The sequence below is a fragment of the Castanea sativa genome, chromosome 8 (genome assembly GCF_040712315.1).
Source record: "Castanea sativa cultivar Marrone di Chiusa Pesio chromosome 8, ASM4071231v1".
NCBI lineage: Eukaryota > Viridiplantae > Streptophyta > Magnoliopsida > Fagales > Fagaceae > Castanea > Castanea sativa.
This window is the reverse complement of record NC_134020.1, coordinates 30,473,399-30,498,596: the sequence shown is the minus strand read 5'-3', so window position 1 is coordinate 30,498,596 and position 25,198 is coordinate 30,473,399. Positions and strand designations below refer to the sequence as shown.

General features: G+C 34.8%; 3 protein-coding genes across 3 annotated transcripts; 2 read left to right on the top strand and 1 right to left on the bottom strand.

The window, feature by feature from the left end:
• The first annotated feature begins 1,144 nt into the window (after positions 1-1,144).
• On the top strand, positions 1,145-4,324 carry LOC142607149 (protein NRT1/ PTR FAMILY 8.2-like). The gene is made up of 4 exons (XM_075778573.1): positions 1,145-1,365; positions 1,458-1,675; positions 2,162-2,718; positions 3,213-4,324. Exons 1-4 carry the CDS (start codon positions 1,257-1,259, stop codon positions 4,045-4,047), a joined length of 1,719 nt encoding a protein of 572 aa, XP_075634688.1. The 5' UTR covers positions 1,145-1,256; the 3' UTR covers positions 4,048-4,324.
• A 2,648-nt stretch (positions 4,325-6,972) lies between these two features.
• On the top strand, positions 6,973-8,448 carry LOC142607032 (uncharacterized). Its single transcript, XM_075778442.1, has 3 exons — positions 6,973-7,190; positions 7,401-7,454; positions 7,795-8,448. Exons 2-3 carry the CDS (start codon positions 7,421-7,423, stop codon positions 8,247-8,249), a joined length of 489 nt encoding a protein of 162 aa, XP_075634557.1. The 5' UTR covers positions 6,973-7,190; positions 7,401-7,420; the 3' UTR covers positions 8,250-8,448.
• A 3,205-nt stretch (positions 8,449-11,653) lies between these two features.
• On the bottom strand, positions 11,654-13,737 carry LOC142606262 (protein OCTOPUS-like). The gene has a single exon (XM_075777644.1). The coding sequence runs from the start codon at positions 13,554-13,556 to the stop codon at positions 11,892-11,894; it is 1,665 nt and encodes a 554-aa protein (XP_075633759.1). The 5' UTR covers positions 13,557-13,737; the 3' UTR covers positions 11,654-11,891.
• Positions 13,738-25,198: the final 11,461 nt, after the last annotated feature.

Below are 25,198 nucleotides of genomic sequence, written 5' to 3'. Positions count from 1 at the left end.
AAACAATAGAGATTTGTATAGAGAGTGGGATGAACAAGTGTGGGCTTCGCCCAAGAACACAAATAAGGAAAGAAAGACTAAATGCCTAAGGATTTAATAGATGATGGGTTCTTTACAATATTGCTCGAGGATAATTGTTCTCAATGGTTATAGATACCGTTCACTCTTTCTTTCGGTTACAATTCTCACTATGATTTTTTCTCCCTCATTCTTGCTGCCCCTATTTGAGAGCTTCTTTTCTTTTTATATTCCCTGGCCTTTTTCATCCCAACCCTCCATCTATAATTTTCTCCAACTTCTTTAAGACACCTATCCCTTTAGACTTTTGGTGAAGGTGGTGGAAGGAGTTGCTGAGTTGTGGATCCACTGTTTAAGTCACTTCCTCATTAATGCAGCTGAAAAAGTTGTTGCTCACCATTTAATGCGGAGGATCAGGTGAGACATGTACAAGAAACTTCCTACAAAGATCCCATTCAACCTTTGAGACACCCATATGTACCCATAATATTCCCCACGAGCACTCCGCCACTTCCCATTCTATCCTCGAACCATCTCACTCCTTGGGTCGTGGATGCTCATTCCAGAAAAACAGTTGAAAGCTACGATGGAGCTACCCATCTCCGGTCCTCTAGTCCCCACAAATTCTAACACAAAATATCATCCACCTGAATTATAGATGCAAGAAAAGAAATCCACTAAAAAATGAGAGAGAGAGAGAGAGAGAGAGAGAAATAACATTTTTTGTGAGAGAAAATTATGCATATAATGGAAGAGAGAATGTCAAATTTATAGGAAAAGTATGAGAATAAAAAAAGTCAAAATAAAGGAAGGTATAGGGCTAGATGAAAAGTGATATTAAGGTAGAAACTAGAAAATAGTAGGGAGATGAAAATGTAAAATAAAGAAAGAAAGTATAACAATAAATTAGGAAATTAGTAATGAAAAGAAAGTTAAAAATAAAAGAGAGATGATATTTAGATTTTTAAATAATTGAGTTTTTGAGTCACTTTCAATGGGTAAATGTTAAAAAACATATAGAGGAAAAATGATAGTGACATGACTGCTATGTACTCGAACATAGCAACAATAAATTCTAAACTTCAGTTTTATATGTATAGATATAGATTAATGCTTTTTCGTGGTTCTTATTTAGTGTACTATTAGCTCAACCTCAAGTTCTGAGTTAGCTCTGAGTTGATTGGCTTTTGAGTAAATCCCCTAAGAATAGTGAGCAAACAAGAAGTTTCTGAAAAACCATGGGAGAAGATGATGATAAGTACACGAAAGATGGGACCGTAGATCACCATGGAAATCCAGCTGATAAAAGCAAAACTGGAACCTGGAAGGCCTGTCCATTTATTCTTGGTATATACTGTGCAATCCATTTCCTTATATTACTAGTAAATCTAGTTATGCTATGGATAAGATGTTCATCATTTTTAAACTTTTATCAACAGGAAATGAATGTTGCGAAAGATTGGCATACTATGGGATGAGGACCAACCTGATTCTTTACTTTAAGAATCGACTACATCAGCACAGTGCTACTGCTTCTAACAATGTCTCAAATTGGGGTGGAACATGCTACATCACCCCATTGATCGGCGCATTCATTGCTGATTCCTATCTTGGAAGATATTGGACTATTGCCCTTTTCTCCGTCATCTATGTTATTGTAAGTTTGGTTCACTTGAAACTTAAACTTTGCAGCCTGTATGTGTATTTTAGAGTCGTTATGGTGAAGTGCATACTGAGTTCAACACTCCATTCATTATGGGGTATCTGAAATTAGGAGTGATTTCTGCTTTCGGTGTCACTTGATAGACTAGTTTGTAATTGTACTTCATCAGGAAATATATCCTAATAGCTAGGGAAAAATTACTAAGAAATCTATAGATTCATTTTATGGTTCAAATTAATATCATAAATCTATAGATTTATATATGCCTCGTCATTTAGAATTTTAATTGATGAAGCAGCATGTACACTGTTTCATTTGAAATTAGAAGAATTCTATTCCTCTTTTGTCAACTCTACCCAGGCCTGCAATCATATATAATTCAGATTCTCAAAAAATTTGACCCAAGTTTTCAGAGCATCTTGCCTTTGAGTCATGTGTTCTTGCTCCTTAAATGATGAAATCTTTTTCAATTCTACCCAGGGGATGACACTTTTGACACTGTCAGCATCCATCCCTGGCCTAAAGCCAACGTGTTCTGGAAAAGAAGATTGCCATGCAACAGTTACACAAACTGCAGTGTGTTTTCTAGCACTTTACCTAATTGCACTTGGCACTGGTGGGATTAAACCTTGTGTCTCATCATATGGAGCTGATCAATTTGATGATTCTGATGAGGATGAGAAGAAACACAAATCTTCTTTCTTCAGTTGGTTCTATTTTTCAATCAATGTTGGTGCTCTCATTGCTTCTTCCTTGCTGGTGTGGATACAAGATAATATAGGTTGGGGATGGGGCTTTTGCATCCCAGCAGTGACCATGGCAATTGCTGTAGTGAGCTTCTTTTCAGGTACATGGTTGTACAGGAACCAGAAACCTGGGGGTAGCGCTCTGACACGAATGTGTCAGGTGGTGGTAGCATCCATTAGAAAATACCGGGTTGAAGTACCTGCTGACAAGTCTGTTGTTTTGTATGAGACTGCTGATGCAGAATCTGCTATCAGAGGAAGCCGCAAGCTTGAGCACACAAAAGATTTCAAGTAAGTTTCTAAACTAAAAAGCTTAGCTTACCAATGAGAGTCAATATGTTAGAAGTTCGAAATCAGTTTTCCACAGTTTCATAGCTTTTTCCTGGGATAAGGACCTCCCATCCAACAGGTTTGACAGGATTTTACTAATCTTAATTCTTTAGCTGAATAAAGTAACATTTCTTGATCCAGAACTATAAATTTTTATTCTCTCTTCATAAGCAAACAGAAAGTAAGGAAAAAGAAAACCATAGGAATCCCCCAGTTAAATGTCTAGAATGTAATCAGTATATGCTACAAAATTACAGCAACCATCCCATTGCTGTGAGAATCAAATGTAAGGATTTCATGTCCATAATGCAGATCAAACTTGAATACCACATAATGCTTTTGTGTAAATATAAGACTTTTTTTTTTCCCCATTTCTTGGGTGGATTCTGTTTTCATTCTAGCATTCCCTATTTCCCTGACTTATATGAATCCTTACATAATGTTGTATTCTTCAGGTTCTTTGACAAGGCAGCCATGGAGGTACCAACAGATGACATAAAGTTCGGAGCAGACCCATGGAGACTTTGCACAGTTACCCAAGTCGAGGAGCTGAAAGCTATTATAAGGTTGCTTCCTATATTGGCCATGGGTATCGTCTTTTCCACTGTCTGTGGTCAGATGGGCACTTTATTTTTGTTGCAGGGCAACACCATGGATATTCACATTGGTTCCTCAAGCTTCGAAATCCCACCAGCATCTCTTTCAATATTCAACACACTTAGTGTCCTTTTTTGGGTCCCAATCTATGATCGAATCATTGTCCCAGTTGCTAGAAAATGCACTGGTCACAAAAATGGCCTAACTCAACTCCAGAGGATGGGCATTGGCCTCGTCATATCCATCTTTGCCATGATATCTGCAGCAATTTTGGAACTTGAAAGACTTAAGACTGTTAGAAGACACAACTACTATAAACTTGAGCACATTGCTATGTCCATCTTTTGGCAAGTTCCTCAGTATTTCCTCATTGGGTGTGCAGAAGTTTTCACAGTCATTGGGCAGTTGGAGTTTTTTTATGAGCAAGCACCTGATGCCACAAGGAGCTTGTGCTCTGCTCTCTCACTAACCACTGTGGCACTTGGGAACTACTTGAGCACTCTACTTGTAACCGTTGTTACCAAAGTGAGTACTAGGCATGGGAAGCTTGGATGGATACCGGACAATTTAAATTATGGTCGTCTCGATTACTTCTTTTGGCTCTTGGCCGTGCTGAGTGTGCTGAATTTGGGAGTTTTTCTCGTCATTGCAAATTGGTACACATATAAAAAGCCATTGGGGACTCTCCGATGATAGGCTACTCTGGTGGTTAGATGAAGCGCTTATATAATGCATTGTATGTTTGGTCCGCTTCATTTTCTTATGCATACAACTCAATTGGAGGTTACCTTCAAACATCACACTCTTTATAGTGTTTTTATTAGATGATGTGTAAAACAGAATCAAATAGAGTGAACAAAAGAAAGTGAACTATACTAATTTAATGTATTTCCCTTCATATATCAATGTACCAGAAGAACTGTTTCTAAAAACTTACTGTTGCATCAATGAATTTCATTTTTCCTCTGAAGCCTCTAACCAGCATGCGTTCACTTGATAACCTGTACTATAGATACTACTTGCAACCAGTAGCTCTTTTCTTGCTAAGTCCTAGCAAAAAGTAGCTCAATTATCACAATATGGCCATTTAAGGCCATGGTGTTTTAAGATATATGGATATATCGACAGATATTCAGTGAAAATGAAAGTTTTTATCAAAGTAGCTAACTTCAGCTATTACCAAAAAAACTAGTCACAAACCTGGGCATTGCACATGATATTTATTTTTATGGTGGTTTTTATTAAAATTTTTTATACAATTTAAACTAATTTAACAAAGAGTAATTTATTTTGTAATTATATTTTTATTTATTATAAGAATAATCATAAATGTAATATAGGAACAATCATAAATTTAATAATTTTTGTTTTACTAAAATGAAAAAAAATAAAAATTTTCTCAGAAATTCAAAAGGCAAGTAACTAAAATATTTATTTTTTAATAAAAGTTATTTATAACATTTTGTGAATCATTAAAAAGAATATAAAAATTGGAAATTATTCTTTTTGTTTTAAACAAACTTTCTCAAACTTATTTTTTCTACCTACAATCTAAAACACTGAAAAAAGTAACTAAAAAAAATTAATAAAACTTAACTATGATTAATTGGACTAATTAGGAAAACAATTTGTTGTTTATAATCTACTAAGATTATATTCTTTGCAGAAATTATAATTTCGTCCACCCAAAACAGATTATCAAATAATCAATTATTAGTAAAATCTAAGAATTAACTTTCTATATATGCATTGTTATAAAATAATAATAATAATAATTAAAGTAAAATTGCGAAAGATAAAATTTGTTTCTCATCCAATAAATTTTGTTTAGCCAACCTTTTCTTTTCTCTAAATAAATTTTTCCACCACAAATGATTAAAAAATAAACAAAAATGAATAAAGTCTCATAGTTTAACATCTAAATTGAGCACTATAAAAATCATGCTATCAAATTACAATAACTACCAAATTAAATTATTCAAATCATGCTATGTAGTAGAATAATATTATATTTTTATATGCTATATTTAATCATTTATAATGCAATAAGATAACATTTAACAATCAAAGAGAGAGAAAAAAAAACACAACAATTAAAAAAAACTGAATCGCATTAACCTAAAGTACATTAAAGAATATAAAAAATTATCAACCTAAAGCGAAGATGCAAGAAAAATAAAAAATAAAAATCCACCCAAAAATTGAGGGAGAGAGAGAGAGAGAGAGAGAGAGAGAGAGAGAGAGTCTTTTTTTTTTTGTATGAGAAAACTACACATAGAATGAAAGAGATAGTAACAAATTTATAGTAAGAGGGTGTGAATAAGAAGAGACAAAAATAGAGGAAGATGAAGGGAAAAATGAAGAATGATATTAATGTAGAGGGTAGTGGGGAGATGAGAAGGTGAAGGAAGAAGAAAGGTTAGAGAAGTAGTGGAGAGATGAAAATGTAAGGGAGGGATAAAAGTTGGAGAAGTATAAATATGAAATAAAAAATATTAAAAATAATTATAAAAAAATGGAAAGAAAATAAATAATAACGTGGACATTGACGTGACTCAATGTGAGCGCAGCAGCATTATACGCTATGCTTCAGCTTTTAGTAATATATTAATATTGATTGTTGTGCACTTTGTATGTGGGGGATATTGGTACCAAGTGTTATGTAAGGAGTGCTTAAAAACAGTTTTTAACGGAATTACCTGTCAATTTTAACCACATTTTTAGCATTTCATCTTGTATTTTGGAAACTAATTTAAGAAACCAATGAGACAAAATGAAATAAATTAGCTTTTTTTTAATTATAAAGAATGTTAGTTTATTTGCTTAAAAGTGAGACAAAAAGAAAATTTAAGCAAATAAGTTGACCTAAAGATGAAAATGCTAAACTGGCACTTACAACACTAAAATAATCTCTGTCCACCATGATTTAACTATTTTGGACAAGCCAAAGAAAAATTAAGATAAATATATGCAAGGTTGCATCACAATCTTGTTTTTTTTTTCTAAGGGATAATTTCATTTTCTCGATTCTATTGAGTTACTGAGTGTTGATCATGGTTTTGGGGTTGGGTTTTGAGACTTGATTCAACTGATAAAATTGTTAGGGTTTGGTTTTGTGATTAAAACTAAAATGTAAACTTTGATTCAATCTGAATTAGTGCGTTTCTAGCTATAACCAATGGAATTGGAACTTTTTATTTTTTATTTTCAAATAATCATATGAATTTGAATAAAACTTAATTCTAGTTTCTAACCGATTGCACTCTTGATTAAATTTAATTAAGTAATATAAAGTATCGCATCTAACAAGAATATATTTAGAGACACAACAATCATATACCTAATTTTACAACTTATTGATTTGTGAACTGTATGCAATGAACATGTGCGACTCGCCACTTTTCATTTTATCCGCGGATGTTGAAGTAACAAACTCTAACTATGATTAATAATTGATATTGGAATTCAAAGCCATTAATGTGTATTATCACTACGTGGTAGGTGTAACACCTACGGTCATCACAAAAACCGCAACAATCTCAACCGCTGGATGAGCGACACCAGCAAGCCCATGCGATTAACATATCTCCACCGTTTATTCCGCATGAGAGTAGAGAATTATTTCTCACCTGCAAATGTTTTAGGGTTGGGAGCGGCTCACCTCCAGTTTTTATTTCTCCAGTTTCCTCCTGTTTTCAGATAGATGAATGACACCTGGAAACAAATTGATCGAACGGTTAAAAAAAAGAGGCCAACTTGGAAAAATACTACGCCAGTCACTTTGCAACTATGCAGCACCACAACGCCAAACTGAAAAAATATAGAGCACAATCCAAAATCCTAATTTTTGGTTCCCTATCCTCTCTCTATATAAATACCTCTCTATGTCTTGGGAAAAAAACAGAGGAACACGAACACACACAAAAGCAGCAGTTCCACGATCTGGAAAAGCGAGTTACTTACAGCAGTTTCATGTTTTAGTGCTATTTCCAATTCGACCCTTTTCCTCATCGTACTGTCAAGGCACCCCGAGCTTCCAGTTTCAACTTCACACTGACAAATCACAATGATTCGCAAACGATATCAAGAAGCCAAAACAGGTGAATTCAACAACCTAGTCTTTGAATCTTCCAAAACTCCAAACAAAACGTTTTTATTGGAATTGTTTTTAAACAAACAAGATTACAATGCCCACCAATTGTTCGATGAAATGTTTAGTTCAACCACTGTTTTCTTCTCACCTCGTATTCGTATTCGTTTTGGTTTTGGTTTTGGTTTTGTTTATTTGTTTCAGAATGTTCCTCTTACTACTTTTAACTCGGTTTCACTCATTTGTTGGACAAAGACGTGAACTACTGTACTTTCCTCCAAGTGTTCAGTGAAATGTTTGAATGAAACATTATAAGCTGATTCTTTGTTTTTTGGCTAATTTGCATTCAGGTTTTCAATTGGTGAAATCGATGAATGCCCAGAAGTATTTGAAGAAAATAGGACTTGGGAAAGAGGACTACTACTTCTGGAAGCAAATTGGCAAGGCTCTACTATGCACTTACACGCTATTTGGTGTCGCGTGGCTCTACAATGAAACATCACCGTTAGGGTGGTGGACGCTAAAGCCTCGCCCCAAAGAAGAAAGAGAGTTAGCACACCTGTATGAGCGGCGAGAGTTTCCGTACCCAGGTGATGAAGGAGCAATGGAAGAGTTCATTGCCAAAGGGGGTATGATTGGCACAACCATCGGTCCAAAAGGGTTTGTTGAAACGGATAAGGATGCGTTTAACTACCAGAAGGACTTGCAAAACAAGAAGCTTGAGCAAGAAGCTCAGAAGCTGTGGTTGAGGATGAGGAATGAGGTCATTCAGGAGCTTCAAGAGAAGGGGCATGATGTTGAGTGATAGTTTTGTGAAGTATGAGTGAATGTTGTATGGTCTTGTGAAACATTAAGAGCTGTTCTGTGTTATATTATTATGAAATGTAGCCTGAATGGGAATTAGTTCAATGGTTTTGTGAAACTCTTATCGTTGTGTAAATTTTGAGCTGATTGGCTGCTGTTTGGTTTTTAAAGTTTGATGTCTTTGGATCCTCTTTCTTGTTTGATGCTCAGTGTTCTTGTTATAGAAAAGAGAAACAATTTTATGCATTATCAAACTGCTATTATGATTTTTGTAGAGACTTTTTTCAAAAGAACTAGGGGCCCAAACTCAGTTGGTAAGAAGAGTTTGAAAACTAGAAGGTGCGCAATTGGGAAAGGGAGCTGAGCTCTCATTGCTGTATGTCTCTCTCTGTTTTGGTTTGTAAGAACTATCGAACACCACGTACTGATGAAATCATTGGCTGCATGCTTCCTGGGGCTTAGTGAGTGGGAAAGATGTTTTTAAGCCATAAGCTTTATAGGAATGAGTACCTCTGAGTTTCTTACTAATATGAATTGCACATTGATATGAATTGAATTCACCTCTGGTCCCCATCCAAGAGTAACGAAAGTGTAGCCGTGTAGGTATTATGTATAGAATAATATAATTTAAATGGTACCATATATATCTTATAGATCCGGTTAATGTGTGCTTTAAACTTTGTAGTCTCACCAAAGGGCTCAATATAACTGTTCAACTTAATGCAATCTGCATTCGGCCTGAAATTATATCCAACTCTTTTCAGTCCATGGTTGACTTAGGTGGTCGTCTTCTACTGTAACTTCTACTAGTTTCACGTATGTAATGCTCGTTTGTTGTGGGCCTTGTGGCTGCCTTTAAAGGATTTTGCCCTTAGCAAAGTATCCCAAATATCAGTAAGTCCAAATACTTGGCTATGATCTATTGTTCTTTATTAAGAGTGGATAGGACGTGTACCTATTGCGAACTACAATTCTTGCTGCAGACATATATCAGTTGGCCTCAGACAAGCAGCATGGTTAGTGCTGTCCCATGGAGAGTAATGGCTATCATGGGATACTTCGCTGTTTATGGGCTGATATGCTGCTAATACGTAATGGTAGTACTAGTGTCACTTTGACTTGCAAGATGCAGGTGCGGCATTAATTTGCAGTACAATGTCATTTCTCTCAGAAGCTTAATTTCAAAAGTTTTTATTTTTAGTCTGATTAAAGATATCAAGGGAATAAATCATGTCTTCCAGTTTAAACAGAATGAGGCCTGCAATTTATATATACATAAAGCCATATTGAGGGTATTTGCTTGAAAAAAAAAAATCAAAGTGAAGATGGTACTGGTAGAACCAAAAAGCAATTAATTTCTTTTTATAGAAGTTGCATGGTATGTCTTGTGATGTGAAAATTTGCCTATAATCCAAAGTTAATGAAAATATAGAAGCAGGTCGTGTATGAAACTAAAAGTCTAAAATTTCTTTTTTAAAGGCAAACTTTACTGGATAGTTGACTTATTTCCACATAAAAGTTGTTGCTATGAAACATGGGCTGATTGGCACGTTGCAACAGCAACATGATCAAGCCATATTTCATCATCTTGCTTTTCAACTTTTTTTTGTGTTTTAATCAGTGTGTTTTTTGTCTTTTTTTTTTTTTTTTTTTTGGATTACTACAGCCATTGGGCTGCAATTTTCAGTCATTCTGATTTTCTTGTAAATCTTCAAGTTGATGAAATGAGAACTCTAAATGTTAAATCTTTGGGAAAATTACACTTTACCACCTTAAACTATGCCCCACATTACACTTTGCACCCTAAACTTTTCGAATGCACATTTTGCACCCTAAACTATGACCATTGTTACACTTTGCACCCTAATGTTAAATTTGCTGTTATGTTAGACGAAAAGCACAATCACATGCCTCCCACGTGACGTTTGCTTCAGTGTCACGAAGCCAAAAGACCCAAATACCCTTTTCCAACTCCAGTAGCAAAGACATCTCTCTCTGTGTTGGGACGGAGCCACCAGGAGCAGAGGGGAGAAGGAGATCAGTTGGGATGACATCAACAAAGACATCTCTCTTCCAACTCCAGTAGCACACTGTCGCCCAATTTTCAAGCATGACATCCACAATAAAAAAATTCACATAAGCATTCCTATTAAAAAAAAAACCCACATACCATCGCAAAGCCACCAAATTTCGAGCATGAGATCCTCTGTCAAAAACCAAATCACAACACAAATTCACTGGATACAAAATCACAAACACAAATTCGGACCGACTAAGATCCACAAACACAAATCCACACTTTCTGATCAATGCATTCAGAATTCTAGATCACAAACACAACTCTCGACCGATCCGTCACCAAGATCTGTGGTGAAAGTGAGAGAGAGGAGATGAATCGTGCCCAGCCAATTTTGAGATCACGAATGCCACTGTGAGCTCTTGGAGTTGACCATACTAGTTCTGAATCATGACCCAAATCGGACCCAGCTAGTCAGCTACCGTCGGCACCACCATCTGCGACCAGCCACTTCTCTCTAACCTTCACCACCCTTTTGTTACCAAGGAGATGGCTTCACATTATTCTGGTGTATTACCTGATAGTACTATTTTTTAAGCTTTTTGCTGAAAATCTATTAAACTTTATTTTTGGCTGATGGCTTCACATTTTTGGCTGAAAATCTATTAAAGGTACAATTTGCATTTTTATGTCATCATATATCTAACTTGATAACTTAGAGGTTTTTAAGGCTGACGACGTTTTCACCAAATTTCCTAAGCCAAGAAAGTTGTTCATGATGCAGTGCTTCTGATGGATTGTCAGCAATCTTTGTATCTTAATGGAGTTCTTCTCAAATGAGTTCTTTGTATTAATTCATGAAAGCTGTCTGCCCATTAGAAGCTCTGTTCTGCATTTTCAATACTCATGAAAATGAGGGAACAAAGAGAGCAGGCACACAGTGCAGAAAACTAGAAAAACCTTGTAAAAAAAAACAAAACAAAACAAAACTCTACCCACGAAGTATAAGCATGACTAAACTCCCCATTATCTTTCAATAATCAGTGAGTTCAACTAAAATGATAAAAGAATTAGACGGTCTTATCTCTCACAAAACTCTAGACTATAATCTCACTTAAATTGGGTGAAGATCACATTAATTTACATCAGGTGTCTTAAACTTCTAGTAGTCACCTATTCCTGCTCTACAATGATTTTCATTTCATATTCAAAGAGCCAGCAGATTACTTGGACACATATTTCACTTCCCAGTGCCCACCACTACCCAAAATCATGACCTACCAATAATTTCAAAATTGTCTAGAGTAAATATTGCATCATTTCAAGAACCGAAAATGTTCTGGCCACATAAAAAAAAAACAGATCATGACAAGTTAGAATACAAGGTATATGACAAGCATCTTTGGACATTTCATATTTCCATATAAGTTCTCATTACCATCAAGAGCAAGGAAAACAAAAAGTGATCAGTTTTCTAATTCCATTGCTGGTATTATTAGAAAAGCATATTGATCAGAGAAAAGACTACAATATGATGTGCTTTTATCCCAACAACAAGAACTAAACACATTTTTATATATATGTCTTTACAACAAGATATGTCTTAGAAGAACAGTTGATGCACCTTCACAAGACAGTCCTGGCTATAGAACTCGAGCTCCTTAGCTTACTCTTTCCCGATTTACTTCTGCGGTAGCTTCTTAACGGCGTCAAATAGAACCTCAACAGGCCATTATGATCAAGGTGGTTTGGCGAATACCTCGCGCTCCGGCTGTGTTGTAGCATGACCTCTTCTCTTCTCTTGACACCATTGGATTTGGTCTCAGCATGATTGAACAATCCAGCCACCTTGCACGGGTTCCTACAGCTAACACTATAGCTACGGATAAGCTTTTGGCTCACAGACCCATTTCCATTTGCTTCTCCATTGGCTACCCTCCTAAGTTTCTGCCAAGACTCACCAAAGGAGGAACGATCAACCACATTTCCTCCAACACACTTTTCTTCCTTCCCATTCTCACAATTCCGTTCATTTCGCCGCCTATGCGGCTTGAAATTGAAAATATTCCGCACCTTGTGCCACTTGCTCAACTTGTTGAAACCGCTCTGACTAACACCAGAGTCCTTAGAACCCGAATCGACACTCTCGGAACCATTGCTGTCCCTCAAATTCTGGTCTGCAATCAGCAACTTAGCCCCATAGAATAACTCCGTGGTGGCCGGCGAAACCTTAGCGTTGGATATCAATTTCAAGTCATCCACTTCTTTATTACAATGCGAATTGGAGCGATCAAAGCTCCTCCTCCTCGTAGTCCTAGACATTTCCGAATAGTAATCTTTTGTCTGTGCTGAACCTCCAGGAGGAGGAGGAGGAGGACTCGTTAAACCCAACGATAATCGACTCTGATTAGCATCCTCGACAACCGAAACCAGAGGCGAAAGCTGCCTCGGATTCGGATTCGGAAATGCCCTTGCTCCGATCAGATAGCCATCCCAGGAAGCTCTAGGCTCGTCGAACGAGTACCGTGCCGCCGCGGCATCGACCGATAACCTTGGGTCCGTATCACAAGATCTCCGCCCGAAACCGTAGTCCCCTATCTCCGATTGCGTCTCCCTCCACGGCCGCGCGCGGCGGTTGATATCGGCATCGACGGTGTCGCAATGGCTCTTAGTGTTCTTCTTGTTCTGCTTTCGGCGCCATTTGCTCAATTTCTTGGTGAACACTGAAGCTGCTTCCCAGACAATGTGCTTGAAGTCCATTCCTCCATTGCGCTTCTTGCGCTGCCATTCGAGATCTATGAACTCTTTCATCGTCTTCAACTCCACATTCTCGTCTTCTTGAACATTCGGAGCTTCAGAAACCCTAATTTCTTCATCCTCGTCTTCTTCTTGTTGTTCTTCATTTTCGTCCTCTTCCCTCAGCTGAAACCCTAATTCCTCGACCTCGAAGCCTGCCGGAACCGCGTCGGGGTCGTGGTCGTGGATACTGAAGAGGTCGGAGAGAGTGTTGCGAGACCTGACGTCGCAGGATTTACGGCGGGGAGGGTCGGAGACGGCGGAGGAGGAGGAAGCGGTGTAAGATTTGGTGCGGCGGAGGACGGCGGAGGACGAGGAGGCGGTCGGAATGGGGATCTCGTGGCGGGTGGCGGAGTCGATGGAAGCGAGGCGCTCGCGGAGGCACGAGGCGCAGAAGCCGGTGAAGGGCTTGGAGGGGTGGCGGAGACACCTGGAAACGCGGTTACATCGAGTTTGGGAATGGGAATGGGAATGGGAATGGAAATGGGATGTCATCACTGCACGAAAAGAGTGGTGGCAAATCGATTCATGCTGAGATTCTATCACTATCTATATAGATATGGTAGTCTTATAGACTAGTAGCTGGCTTGGCTGGTTGTGTGTGAATAGAGGGGAGGGAGGGAGTGTGAGTGATATAACAGGTAAAAGCACACAGTGGGACAGTAGAAGTAGGAGTGACAAATGGAAATGCAAGCGGAAGCTCGGAAAGGACAGGAAAGGAACCCTCCATCATAATCATAATTCATAAACACTCTCTCTCTCTCTCTCTCTCTCTCTCATGAAATATATTTTCAGATAATTTTTTTATAAATAATTTCAACTTAAGAGATTAACTCAGGCTTGGATAATAATTTTTTATCATTAAATCAAAATGTGTCGATTTTTATTTCTTAGATATTTTCCTATAATTTGATGGTTGGTTGGAAAGAGAAATTTGATGGGTATTTATTTTTGAAATGTCAAAATGTGTTAATTAGTTAAGTTACCAATTTTTTTTTACTTTTTTCAATAAAATATATTAGGTAGTACAATTTTGCATAGTTATCAAAACCAAAGGTTGACCCAATTGAATGATTGATTCACTAGTTCAACTTGTTGTTCATTGGTTGAACCGTAAGTTTATTAATTAATCATTGACCCGATTGAAAAATTGATTCATTAGTTCAACTTGTTGTTTATTGATTGAATCATAAGTTTATTAATTAATTAAATAATAGGAGTATATATTTTTTTAATTATAAAAAGCTACTAAAATAAAATAAAAATACTTCATATAGGTAAATTAATAAATTATAACAATAAAAAAATACTCCATTTAACTTTTTTTTTTTTTTTTGGGACAAATTTTGACTCTTCTAGAGTTTAGAAGTTTTTCCTTTTTTTTTTTTTTCTCTCTCTCTCTCTTTTTTTATATATAAAGTTCATCACTTTATCATTAATATGTCTCTTCTATATTTCTATTACTATCTCTCTATGACTTTATCTCTTTTCATCTCATCACCATCTCTCTATCTCTTCAATCTCAACTCTCATCTAACGGTCTTTATCACTTTTATGTCTTTATCAGTTTATCTTTTCAATCTTCATTAGTTCAATAATTTAGTTTAGACTTCAAAGTTAAGTGACTTTGGTTTAGTCTTCTTTCACAATTTTACATGGTATTCTTTCTTTTATCCGCAGGTCAAGAAGATTAACAATTGCTCATTTTACACGGTTTAGATGAGATCATTGCACATCCAGTATTTTACACCAAATTATTTTGAATAATGCTTTGATTCATAGGTTTAAGAGTTTAACCAATGGTTCAATATAGATTTAATAACACTGTTATTTTGTATCTAATTAAAAAATGTAAGTATTATTTTTCATTTTTGCTTCTATGCTTCAAAGTCTACATCCAATCAAGAAAACAATGATGAATCAAGAGATGCTTAAGAGACTTTAGAGTTCATAACGAAATGAAATGAGTAAATTATAAAGGAATAGAATGGAATGTATTTTGGTAATGAATAGAAAAGAAAAGAAACAAAATTAATGAAATTAAGTAATCTGGTTTGGATATTTTAAAATAAAAAAAATAAAAAGAAATTGAATATAAGTAATCTTGTTGAGAATAACATAGAAAGAAATTAATGAAATCTTTTTATGACAACATTATAACTATGGAAAAGTTAATGGATGCCCTAAGGGCATTGATTTTGAAATTAATTTTAGAAAATTTTTATAATGAAAGAAAAAAGTAAGTTGTAAGTGCACAATTGCACCTGGCCCCAAGAACAGTTACGGGCTCAGGCCCAATGAGCCTTAAACAATATGAATTTGTAGAGTGTGGGCTTTAAACCTAGGTTAGAAATGTATGGGGATTAAATGACAAATTAAAGATTGCCAGTACCTGGAAACAACAAGGAGTAATGTAAATAGGCCTCCTCGGACGTAAGCCGAGAGCTGTTCTTATGTAATTTCTCTTTCCTTCTTTTTATCTTTTTCAGGTTACAAAAAGTTCCGCCCCGTTTCTGTTCTAGGTCCCCCCTTAAATACTCCCCTTTTTAATACTTTATACACGTGTTGCCCCCAATTCCTCCCTTAGCCTAGATATTTCTTTTCTTAGTGCCTTTGAACAGTAACTAGAAGTTTCCCTTCCACTGTTCAAGTGTCACTTCCCCATTAATGCGGCCAGGGTGGTAGGTGCAGGGTCTTTAATGTGGAGGTAGCAGCCTTTATCTTTGATATTCTTCCAACATCGGTGCTTCTAGGACATTCAAGGGTTCACCCCCTTTAACCATTGGTCTTGACCGTGTCATTCCCTAACCTTTACCATGAAGTCCCGGGTTCTCTAGTATCAGTCCGAGGGGAAAACCATCCTCGGCTGGACCCTCGGATCCTCGGCGTATGGGCCGACTTAAAGTACTCACAAGCCCTAAACTCAAGAGCAGGTCGGCCTTACTTAGCAAGACCCAACGGCCCATATTCCTACCAAGTTATTTTTACTCCCCACATAAGTGATGTTTTTTTTACAACTTATATTTTCCATAAAAGGAATATTAAAACTTTCCTAAAATTGTCCATTAACAAATACTCTAAAGATACCCATTAATTGGACTCTTCAATCTTATAATTATACCACAATTTTAAAATAAAGGGCTTAATGTTTGTGGGATATTTTGAGAGTTTTAGTGAAAATTTCATCAAACTCGGTGAAAATTTCATTAAACCTAATTTCATTTCCTTTAATTCCTCTCAATTTTGGGAGAATGTAAAATTGAGATTTTGAGGAAAAATGAAAGAATTAGTGTTCCTTCTCACTTAAACTTTCAAATGTGGGAATATTTTTCTATTCCCTCCATCAAAATTCTGAAATAAAGGGTTTAATGTTTGCGGAATATTTTGGGAGTTTTAGTGAAAATTTTATTAAACCTAATTTCACTAACTTTGTAGCTTAATTAATACTTATTTGTGTTTCTAACAAAAGATCTAAGCTTCAAAACCTCCTCCCCCAAATTATCAAGAAAAAGATTAGGAATTATCAATTAATTAATTTATGAATAGCTGAAAAGTAATAGCACATACCTAAATGTTGGGATTAAAACTTAGTTTTTCCCCCCTTTTCTTATAAGTTACTAAAACTTAGTACCACTACACATTCTTAGCGTAATGATTACTCTATAAGTATAAGTGCTTGTGAAGTGTGGGATGTAGAGACAAGGGCTAGGGTTAAAGTTGAATTTCTATCTTGTATATAAAAAAATAAAAATAAAAAACTTAGTTTTTTTTTTTTTTTCGAGAAACAAGTGCACACACACAAGAGAAAGGGAAAAAGATTCTAACACAAAGGTACATCAAAGCTCCACTCAAAAGTCATGGTAACTTTTGAGGGAGAGTGAGGCAAGTTATACTACACACAACACTCTATTATGCAATTTGAAACTCTTTTTTTTTATTTTTTTTATTTTTTTTTGCTAGTAATATAATTGAACTGTTGTTTATATATTTATATTTTTTGGAGAGGGTTGTTAATGAATAGTTAAGGACAATAACTTATTCTTCTAAAAAAAAGGACAAGAACTACCTAAGTAAATAGTTTGAGAATCATGACTAATGAGTACGGGCTGTCCCATAAAACAAAAAGAATCATAGTTGGAGTGAGGAATTTTTCATAAAAGAAGCGCAGACAGCTTGCTTTCATTCTTCGCCTCACCTTTTTAATTTTCTAAGGATCAAAGGAAGAAAGCTAATGATATGGCTTGGAGTAGAAGTAGATTTAAAAGAGAACAATATTCAGATGAGAATAATTGCGAATTTTCTTTTTTAGTTTCTAGTAATTTCTTCTGTCCAAATAAAAGAATAAAATGACAAAATTCTAGTTTAAATAAGTCATGAATAGTTTTAGCAAATTGAAAAAATTGTTCTCCAAACCAGCTTTCTTTAGAAAAGGGTATTTAAATCTAAACCCACAGCCAGTAGCCCAAAAACGTGTCGTGAGGTGTAACATGAGAAATATTATGTCCACAATATTTTTATAGTATTTCACAACAAATTTTAAGTGGTAAATTGTTACTTATTATTCTCTTATTGAGAGAAATGATTACTTATTATTCTCTTATTGAGAGATGCTACCTCCACAATATTTTTACAATATTTTCACAACAAATCATAGATGATTATTTGTTATTGGTTCAAATTTGAACCTAATACTAAGATTATTTTTTGCCCTAACATTAATAACCAATAACAACCTGCCACTTAAGATTTGTTGTAAAAATATTGTGAAAATGTTATGGACATATCATTTCTCTTATTGTTGAGGTAAAAAAGTAATCTCAATAGTAAATTCAAATTTGAACCAATAACAACTAAATACCTCTAATTTGTTGTGAAAATATTATAACCTTAACCAACTTCATGTATATCATTGTCATAGTTTTCAGTTCATTTGTGAAAAATTGACAAATCATCCATAGAATATATTGCATTCGACAACAAAGTATTGTAGGATTGAATGTAATTAGATAACATTATCGTCTCCTTGAATTTAGTTAAGGAATCTAAGAGTTACAAAGCTAAAAAAGCTCAAAAACACACGACAAATACAACTTGCTTCTTGGGGTATGCACATATTTTAAGTCAACTCCACACGGGACACCATAATTGGCATGGGAATCCACACTTTTGTGTTCTTCCTGAGCAATTGCCATTAAAATAAAGACCAATTTCCGGAAAGAAGAGCCGCATATTCTTTAATTATTACATCAAGGCTCCACTTAATCAAGGTCCACTTAATTTATATTATTGGAGAACGTATTAATCACCTATTTTTAAAAATATTTTTTATGAAGAATTAAAAAAGTTGTTAAAAAATTGGTATTTTTTTTTCTTCATATTTTCATTAAAGTTTTCTAAAATAATTTACTAGTGTATGCCTTTAAAATACACATTAGTAAAACTCTTACATCAATTAAAACAAATGTACATCTTCGTTCTTGAAGTAAGTCACTACTTCTACTTTTGCTGCGTTTTTTTCGAAATGTAGGGAGTGTTCGGTAATGTTGTTCTAATAACGTTGTTTGTATTTTTTAAAAATACGTGTTGATGAAAAAGTGTGTGAAAATATGTGTAATATTGTTTAAAAACTGAAAATTGTTGCTCAAAATCACATACTAAACGGCCCACTTTTCCACAAAGCGTGTCCTAAATGTAAGAACAATGCTAAATGTGTGAGCAATTTTTGTACTCCAGGGAAACTATTTGTTGTACTCCCTGGAAACTTATACTGTCCCACATCGAAGAGAACTTCCCCCACTACTGTACCACTACTCCTTCGCTTCAAAGCTTATAAGGCAGAAAGTGGAGGAAGTTCTCTTCGATGTGGGACAGTATAAGTTTCCAGGGAGTACAACAAATAGTTTCCCTGGAGTACAAAAATTGCTCACACATTTAAAGGAAGCTTCCTTTTATTGTGGGTACTTAGGATTTTCACCTCGGACTTACAATATTTTTTTCAATAATTGAGTACTCCCAAAATACCATAAATGCGTATTCTCCCCTCTCACATAATTGTGAGTCTCACTAATTAAATTTATGGTGGAACTCACAATTCATGTAAGGGGGGAGTACGCATTTATAGTACTCCTAGAGTATTCAATAATTTTCCATAGAGTATTCAATAATTTTCCACCTTTCTTAATGACTTAAAGAGTATATTTATAGGGTTTTGATGGCGAGGTTGGTGTAAATTTTCCCTTTAGATGATCCTAGCATTTCGCTCCCAAAGCATCAACCATGTGCAATATATCAATAGGAAGTAAAAGTTGATTTGAAAGTTATCACCATATTGAAATCAAAATGCCAACAAATATTTTTGTTAAATGCAGCCATCCTATGCAACACATAAGTTATTTGCCTAATTTTAGTAATAGGTTTACTCATAATATAAGCTTAGCTTGAGTAACCTAAAGTTTGATTTACTTCAACTAATGTATAATAGAAGACTCACCGGATAAAGTATTTTAAAAATGACAAAATGAATTAGATAGAAACTCTATCAAGACGTTATTAATTTATTTTCTAAAGATCGAGTTTATGCATCATACGAGATAGCGCATAAAGAGTATTGCAATTGGCAACCAATTCAGGCAATCACTAATACAATTCAAGTTGGTACGAGTGAATGTAATATAAAATGCGACAATTTCTAATGCATTGTGAGAGATTTTATAGTTCATTTTCTAAATAGGGTTTATGCATCATGCGTGTCAGTGCATAAAAAGCATTGCAACTGGCAACCAATAGGCAATCACTCATATAATTCAAGTTGGTACAAGTGAATGTAATATAAAATGTGACAATTTCAAATGTATTATGAGAGGTTTTATTAATTTATTTTCTAAATGGGTTTATGCATTATACGCATCACCACATAAAATTGCAACAAGCAACTAATTTAGGAAATCATTCATATAATTGAAGTTGGTACAGGTGAATGTAATATAAAATGTGACAATTTCAAATGTATTATGAGAAGTTTAATTAATTAATTTTTCTAAATGGGGTTCGTACAACATACGCATCAGTGTATAAAAAGCATTGCAACTAGTAATTGATTCAGTCAATCGCTCATATAATTCAGGTTGGTAAAAGTGAATGTAACATAAAATGCGATAATTTCAAATGTATTATGAAAGATTTTGTTAATTGATATTCTAAATAGGGTTTATGCAGCATACGCATTAGCGCATTAAAAGCGTTGCAATTGGTAACCAATTCAGACAATCACTCATATAATTTAAGTTGGTACAAGTGAATGTAATATAAAATGTGACTATCTCAAATTTATTATGAGAAGTTTTATTAATTTATTTTTTAAAATGGATTTATGCATTATATGCGTCAACACATAAAAAAATTGCAATTGGCTACCAATTCAAGTAATCAATCATATAATTTAAGTTAGTACAAGTGAATATAAAATAAAATGTGACAATTTCAAATATATTATGAGAGGTTTTATTAATTTATTTTTAAATAGAGTTTATACATCATATGCATCAGCGCATAAAAAACATTGCAACTAATAACCAATTCAGGCAATCACTCATATAATTTAAGTATATACATGTGAATGTAATATAAAATGTGAAAACTTCAAAATGTATTATGAGAGGTTCTTAGTTTATAGTTTAGGTGGTTTGTATTTCTGTTTATTTGATATCAAAGTTAAAAATGACAAACAAAAAAAAAAAACTCATATTTTCATTACTTTTTATAAAATTACATCATTAAAGTGCTACACTTCAATAGGCTTTGGCTAAACCGCTTTAAGCTTTCAAAACTCTAGTGGTTTTTTGTAATTTGAGAAGTTTGCCTCACGGCATGAACTAGAAGCTTTATGCATGCCAAATGATGAACAATTGTGCACACTTGTGCATGTACCACAGTGTGACAAGAAAAGATACCAATAAATGCTTTTAAGTCAAGGCCATGTTGGCGAAGTGGTCCATTTTAAATCAATTAGATGGTCAAATTGTGAGATTGGGTCCGATCAATGTTTCTTGGTGTTTAGGTGTCTTACATGCGGACTTTATGATCCAATTGGCGTACTTGAGGGATATGGTGAGTGGTTAATTCTTGCAGAACATGATTAAGATCAAATAGTTGGATCTTAGAAATGGTGTAGTTTAAATCTTAGGCGGGATTGGTTAAACTTTGGTCAAACTTCTAAGCATGTGACATGTAATGATCACACGCCAATCACAAATCGAGATCACATCCGTCCATTTTGAAAAGGTGTATATACATTTTTAGTCCCTACATTTTGACTTTTTTTTCCATATTAGTCCCTACATTTTAATTTTACCACTTTTAGTTCCTAAACCAATTAATGCGTGTTATTTTTCGTCCTTTCCGTCAATCAACTGACGAAAATAGCTAAGGTGGCAGTCGGAGGCATTAAAATATTATTAAAAAATTATTTGGCATTTTTTAAATGCCAAAATTAAAAAAAAAATAATTACTCAATTTTAATTAAAAAAATAAAAAAACAAACAAGCAAAAAAAATTATTTTCACCAAACGAGCACAACAAATTAAAATTGTAGTTCACCAACTCAAACCCTAACCCAAATTAAAATTCAATACACTCGTCAGTCCCTACAATCTTTTTTTTTTTTTTTTTTTTTTTTTTTTTTTTTTTCAGAATTACATTTAACAAACAAAACCCTTTTCTCTCTCTATTCTCAAACTCTCTTTATCCTCACCCTCCATGGATGGAAAGTCTCTCTAATCTCAAAATCTCATCTTCGCTGATCCGCCAAACTCTGATCTGATTCAAACTCTGACTGGCCCAAACTCTCTCTAATCTCGTTCAAGACTCAGTGATGAGGTCGCCGTCGTCGTACCCGTTCAAGACTCAATGATGAGGTCGTTGTTGCCGTCAAAGAAAGAAAACCCATCGACCCATCGAACCCATCAAGAAGGTCCGCCGATTAGGTGTACGAAACCCCAGAAAGAAAACCCATAGTTTTGTTTCTGTGTAGTTACGGCTCCATTGTACAAAACCCAGTCACCAATTCGGTATTGGAGCCTAGATCAGTGGTTGTGAAGTCGAGATCAGTGGTTCTCACACCTCTTTCTACCTCACTTGATATTGACCAGCAGTGAGCAGATCAAGAGGCTGATCTTCGAGGTTTTGATCATGGAGGCCATGGGGTCTTAATGCCGTGAAAACAATGGGAAAAATTTGGAGGCTTGCATGTGGGTGTTGCGAATATGGATCGGTGGTTGGATCCGCTGATGATTTTGGCTTGGGTTGTGATTTGGGTTTGATCTCTATTTGTGATCTAGGTCTGTGTTTGTGTTTGGTCTCTGTTTCTTTTTTTTATGATCTAGGTTTGAGTTTTTGGTTACTGGATTTGTGTTGGTTGCTAGGTTTGATCTGGGAAGAATACGAAGAACAAGTTGTAATGTTCTTATGAACAATAATAATGATAAGTAATAATGTTCTTTTGCTGGGTTTCTATTCTTTTGCTTGGGTTTGATTCGGTGGTGATCTTCTAAAAAAAAAAGATTGGAATAAAAAAATTCATTTTAATTAAAAGAAAGTAAAATTTTTGTTTGAAAGAAAATAATTTTTTGTTTTTTGTTTTTAATTAAAATTGAGTACTTTTTTTTTAATTTTGGCATTTAAAAAATGCCAAATCGTTTTTTTAATAATATTTTAATGCCTCCAGCTGCCACCTCAGCTATTTCTGTCGGTTGACTGACGGAAAGGATGAAAATAACACGCTTTAATTGGTTTAGAGACTAAAAGTGGTAAAATTAAAATGTAGGGACTAAAAAAATATATAGGAACTAAAAGTGCATTTACACCTTTTGAAGATCATTAGGGAAATGTAGGGTGTGGTGAAATGTGGGATCAATCAGACGGTTAAATTGTGAGAACGAGATTGATAAATATTGACACACAGTCCTTATGTTCATGTCTACATATCAAAGATCCGATAGGTGATATTAAAAAATATGATGAAATATGGGAATATGTGAAATTTGAACTCAATCAAAAGGTTGAATTGTGCTTGGGGGTTTTCCATGGGCTCGCTAGCTCGAGCCGAGGGAGTAGGTTTGGGGTGGAGTTATATGTATAAAAGAAACCAAAAAATGCTTTAATGTCAAGGTCTTTTGTAAGTTATATTTGTGCACATTTAAATTCTTATTTGATTAACTTCGATGGTGCTCTAATCAGAAAATTGTGTTGGTGTAGGGGTGATAACTAAGGATGAGCTTGGTAAGGTAATGGTCTCTCTTTCCCAAAGTTTACCGCTATTGAGGTTGAAGCTTTAGCAGCATGATGAGATCTTGAACTAGCTTTGGAAACGGGTTTTGGAATGGTCACCTTGGAAGGCGATTCACAAATCCTCATAACAGCACTCAAAGAAGGCACTCACTCATTATCCAACTTCGGCCACATTGCAAAAGACACTATTGTAGCTCACTTGCTTGCGAGATGAGCAATTCCCACCCCACAATTCCAAATCTGGATGGAAGATGTACCACCAGATATCACTACTACTTTATAGGTTGATTTTATTGGCCTTCATTAATGATAATCATTGTCTTTCTTCTCCAAAAAAAAAAACTTATTTATATTATCATAAAAAAAATCTTATTTATATTTAGGATAAAATTTATCTACAAAATTGGTTGTAGCCTAAGGCTACAACCTTACTCAATATATTTTTATCGGAGGTGAATTTTGACAAATCCACCATTGGATTACATTTTCTCATTACATCTTCTATGCTGACAAAATTTCTAGAAAATTGAAAATCAATAACTATGTCATCAATAAATTGTTTAAATTGCAAGTTTTTGTAATTAAAATTATGCATAAAATATAATCTTATAAATCATATAGTAAATAATATCCGATTAGTACAAAATTTAATATGTATATTAAAAGTATAAATAACATGTAATTCAACAGTTAACTTTTTGAAATATATAGTAATGTTAATAATATTGAATAAGGTTATAACCTTAGGCTAAATTCAATTTTGTAACTAAATTTTGTCCTTATATATATGAGTAATTTGCGAGTTACACTTTGCACGTGAAAGAAACAAGTTGACTTTATAATAGAAAAATAGAAGGCCTTTTATTTTAGGACTCATTGTTGAGGACTCTTTTTTCACCCCACATAGCACTACTTCATTGGCAACCCACGCTACATCAATATATTATTGATTTTTTTGGTAAATCTTTTTAAAGACTAAAATAAGTTATATCTTATGAATTGGGCTCACATGGCCCACAAGATCCTTACTTTAAGAGGCAAATTCATGGTCCACATTTCCTCTTCATCAATTGGGATCATAACCCTACGACATCATCAACATCAACATATGGATTGGGCTCAAGCAATGAATCAAAGCTCACAACCCATATTACCTCTCTTACACCCATGACAAGCAGCTTCTTCAACAAAAGCCAATATTTACGCAAAATGACAACAAAACCCAAGATATGTCATCTCATCTTTGGCTTATGATCCAAACTCATGAGTCTCTTTGGGAAAATTTTGGGAGTCGTGGTTTGGAGAGCCAAGAGATATGTTCAGTAAAGTTCTAGCGGTTTAAAGTTGATAAAAAAAACATGTTGCTTAGCGTGTCTTCTCCAACTCCCTGAATTCTGACGAGTTCGTGTGTAGCGAGTGACATACGGTAAACATTTCTTATCACATAACACTTAACGTGATAAAACTCCCCATTGCTCTTTCCCTAAAACTTAATATTCAAATACTCAATATCTCCAGCCATCTAAATGCTGAACAAATAATTATTCATTCAAATCTCCAGATATTCCTATACAAATTTAGAAACCTAATTCTATTATTCTACATAAATCTTATTACTACTTTAAGCTAAAATCCAACTTAAACACATGACCTAATCTGATTGGCTATCTTTAATCTCCAAATATATAGAATATTCATGATATCTTTAATACTCAGTTGCTATCTGGCACAATTAGACCAAATATTCATCTACCAGCTACTAGAGCAGAGTATTAAATACTCTTCTTGCTCACCAAGATTAAGTCATAACACAATGAGACTTTGACTAGATCTCTAAAGCTTCATTAACTATC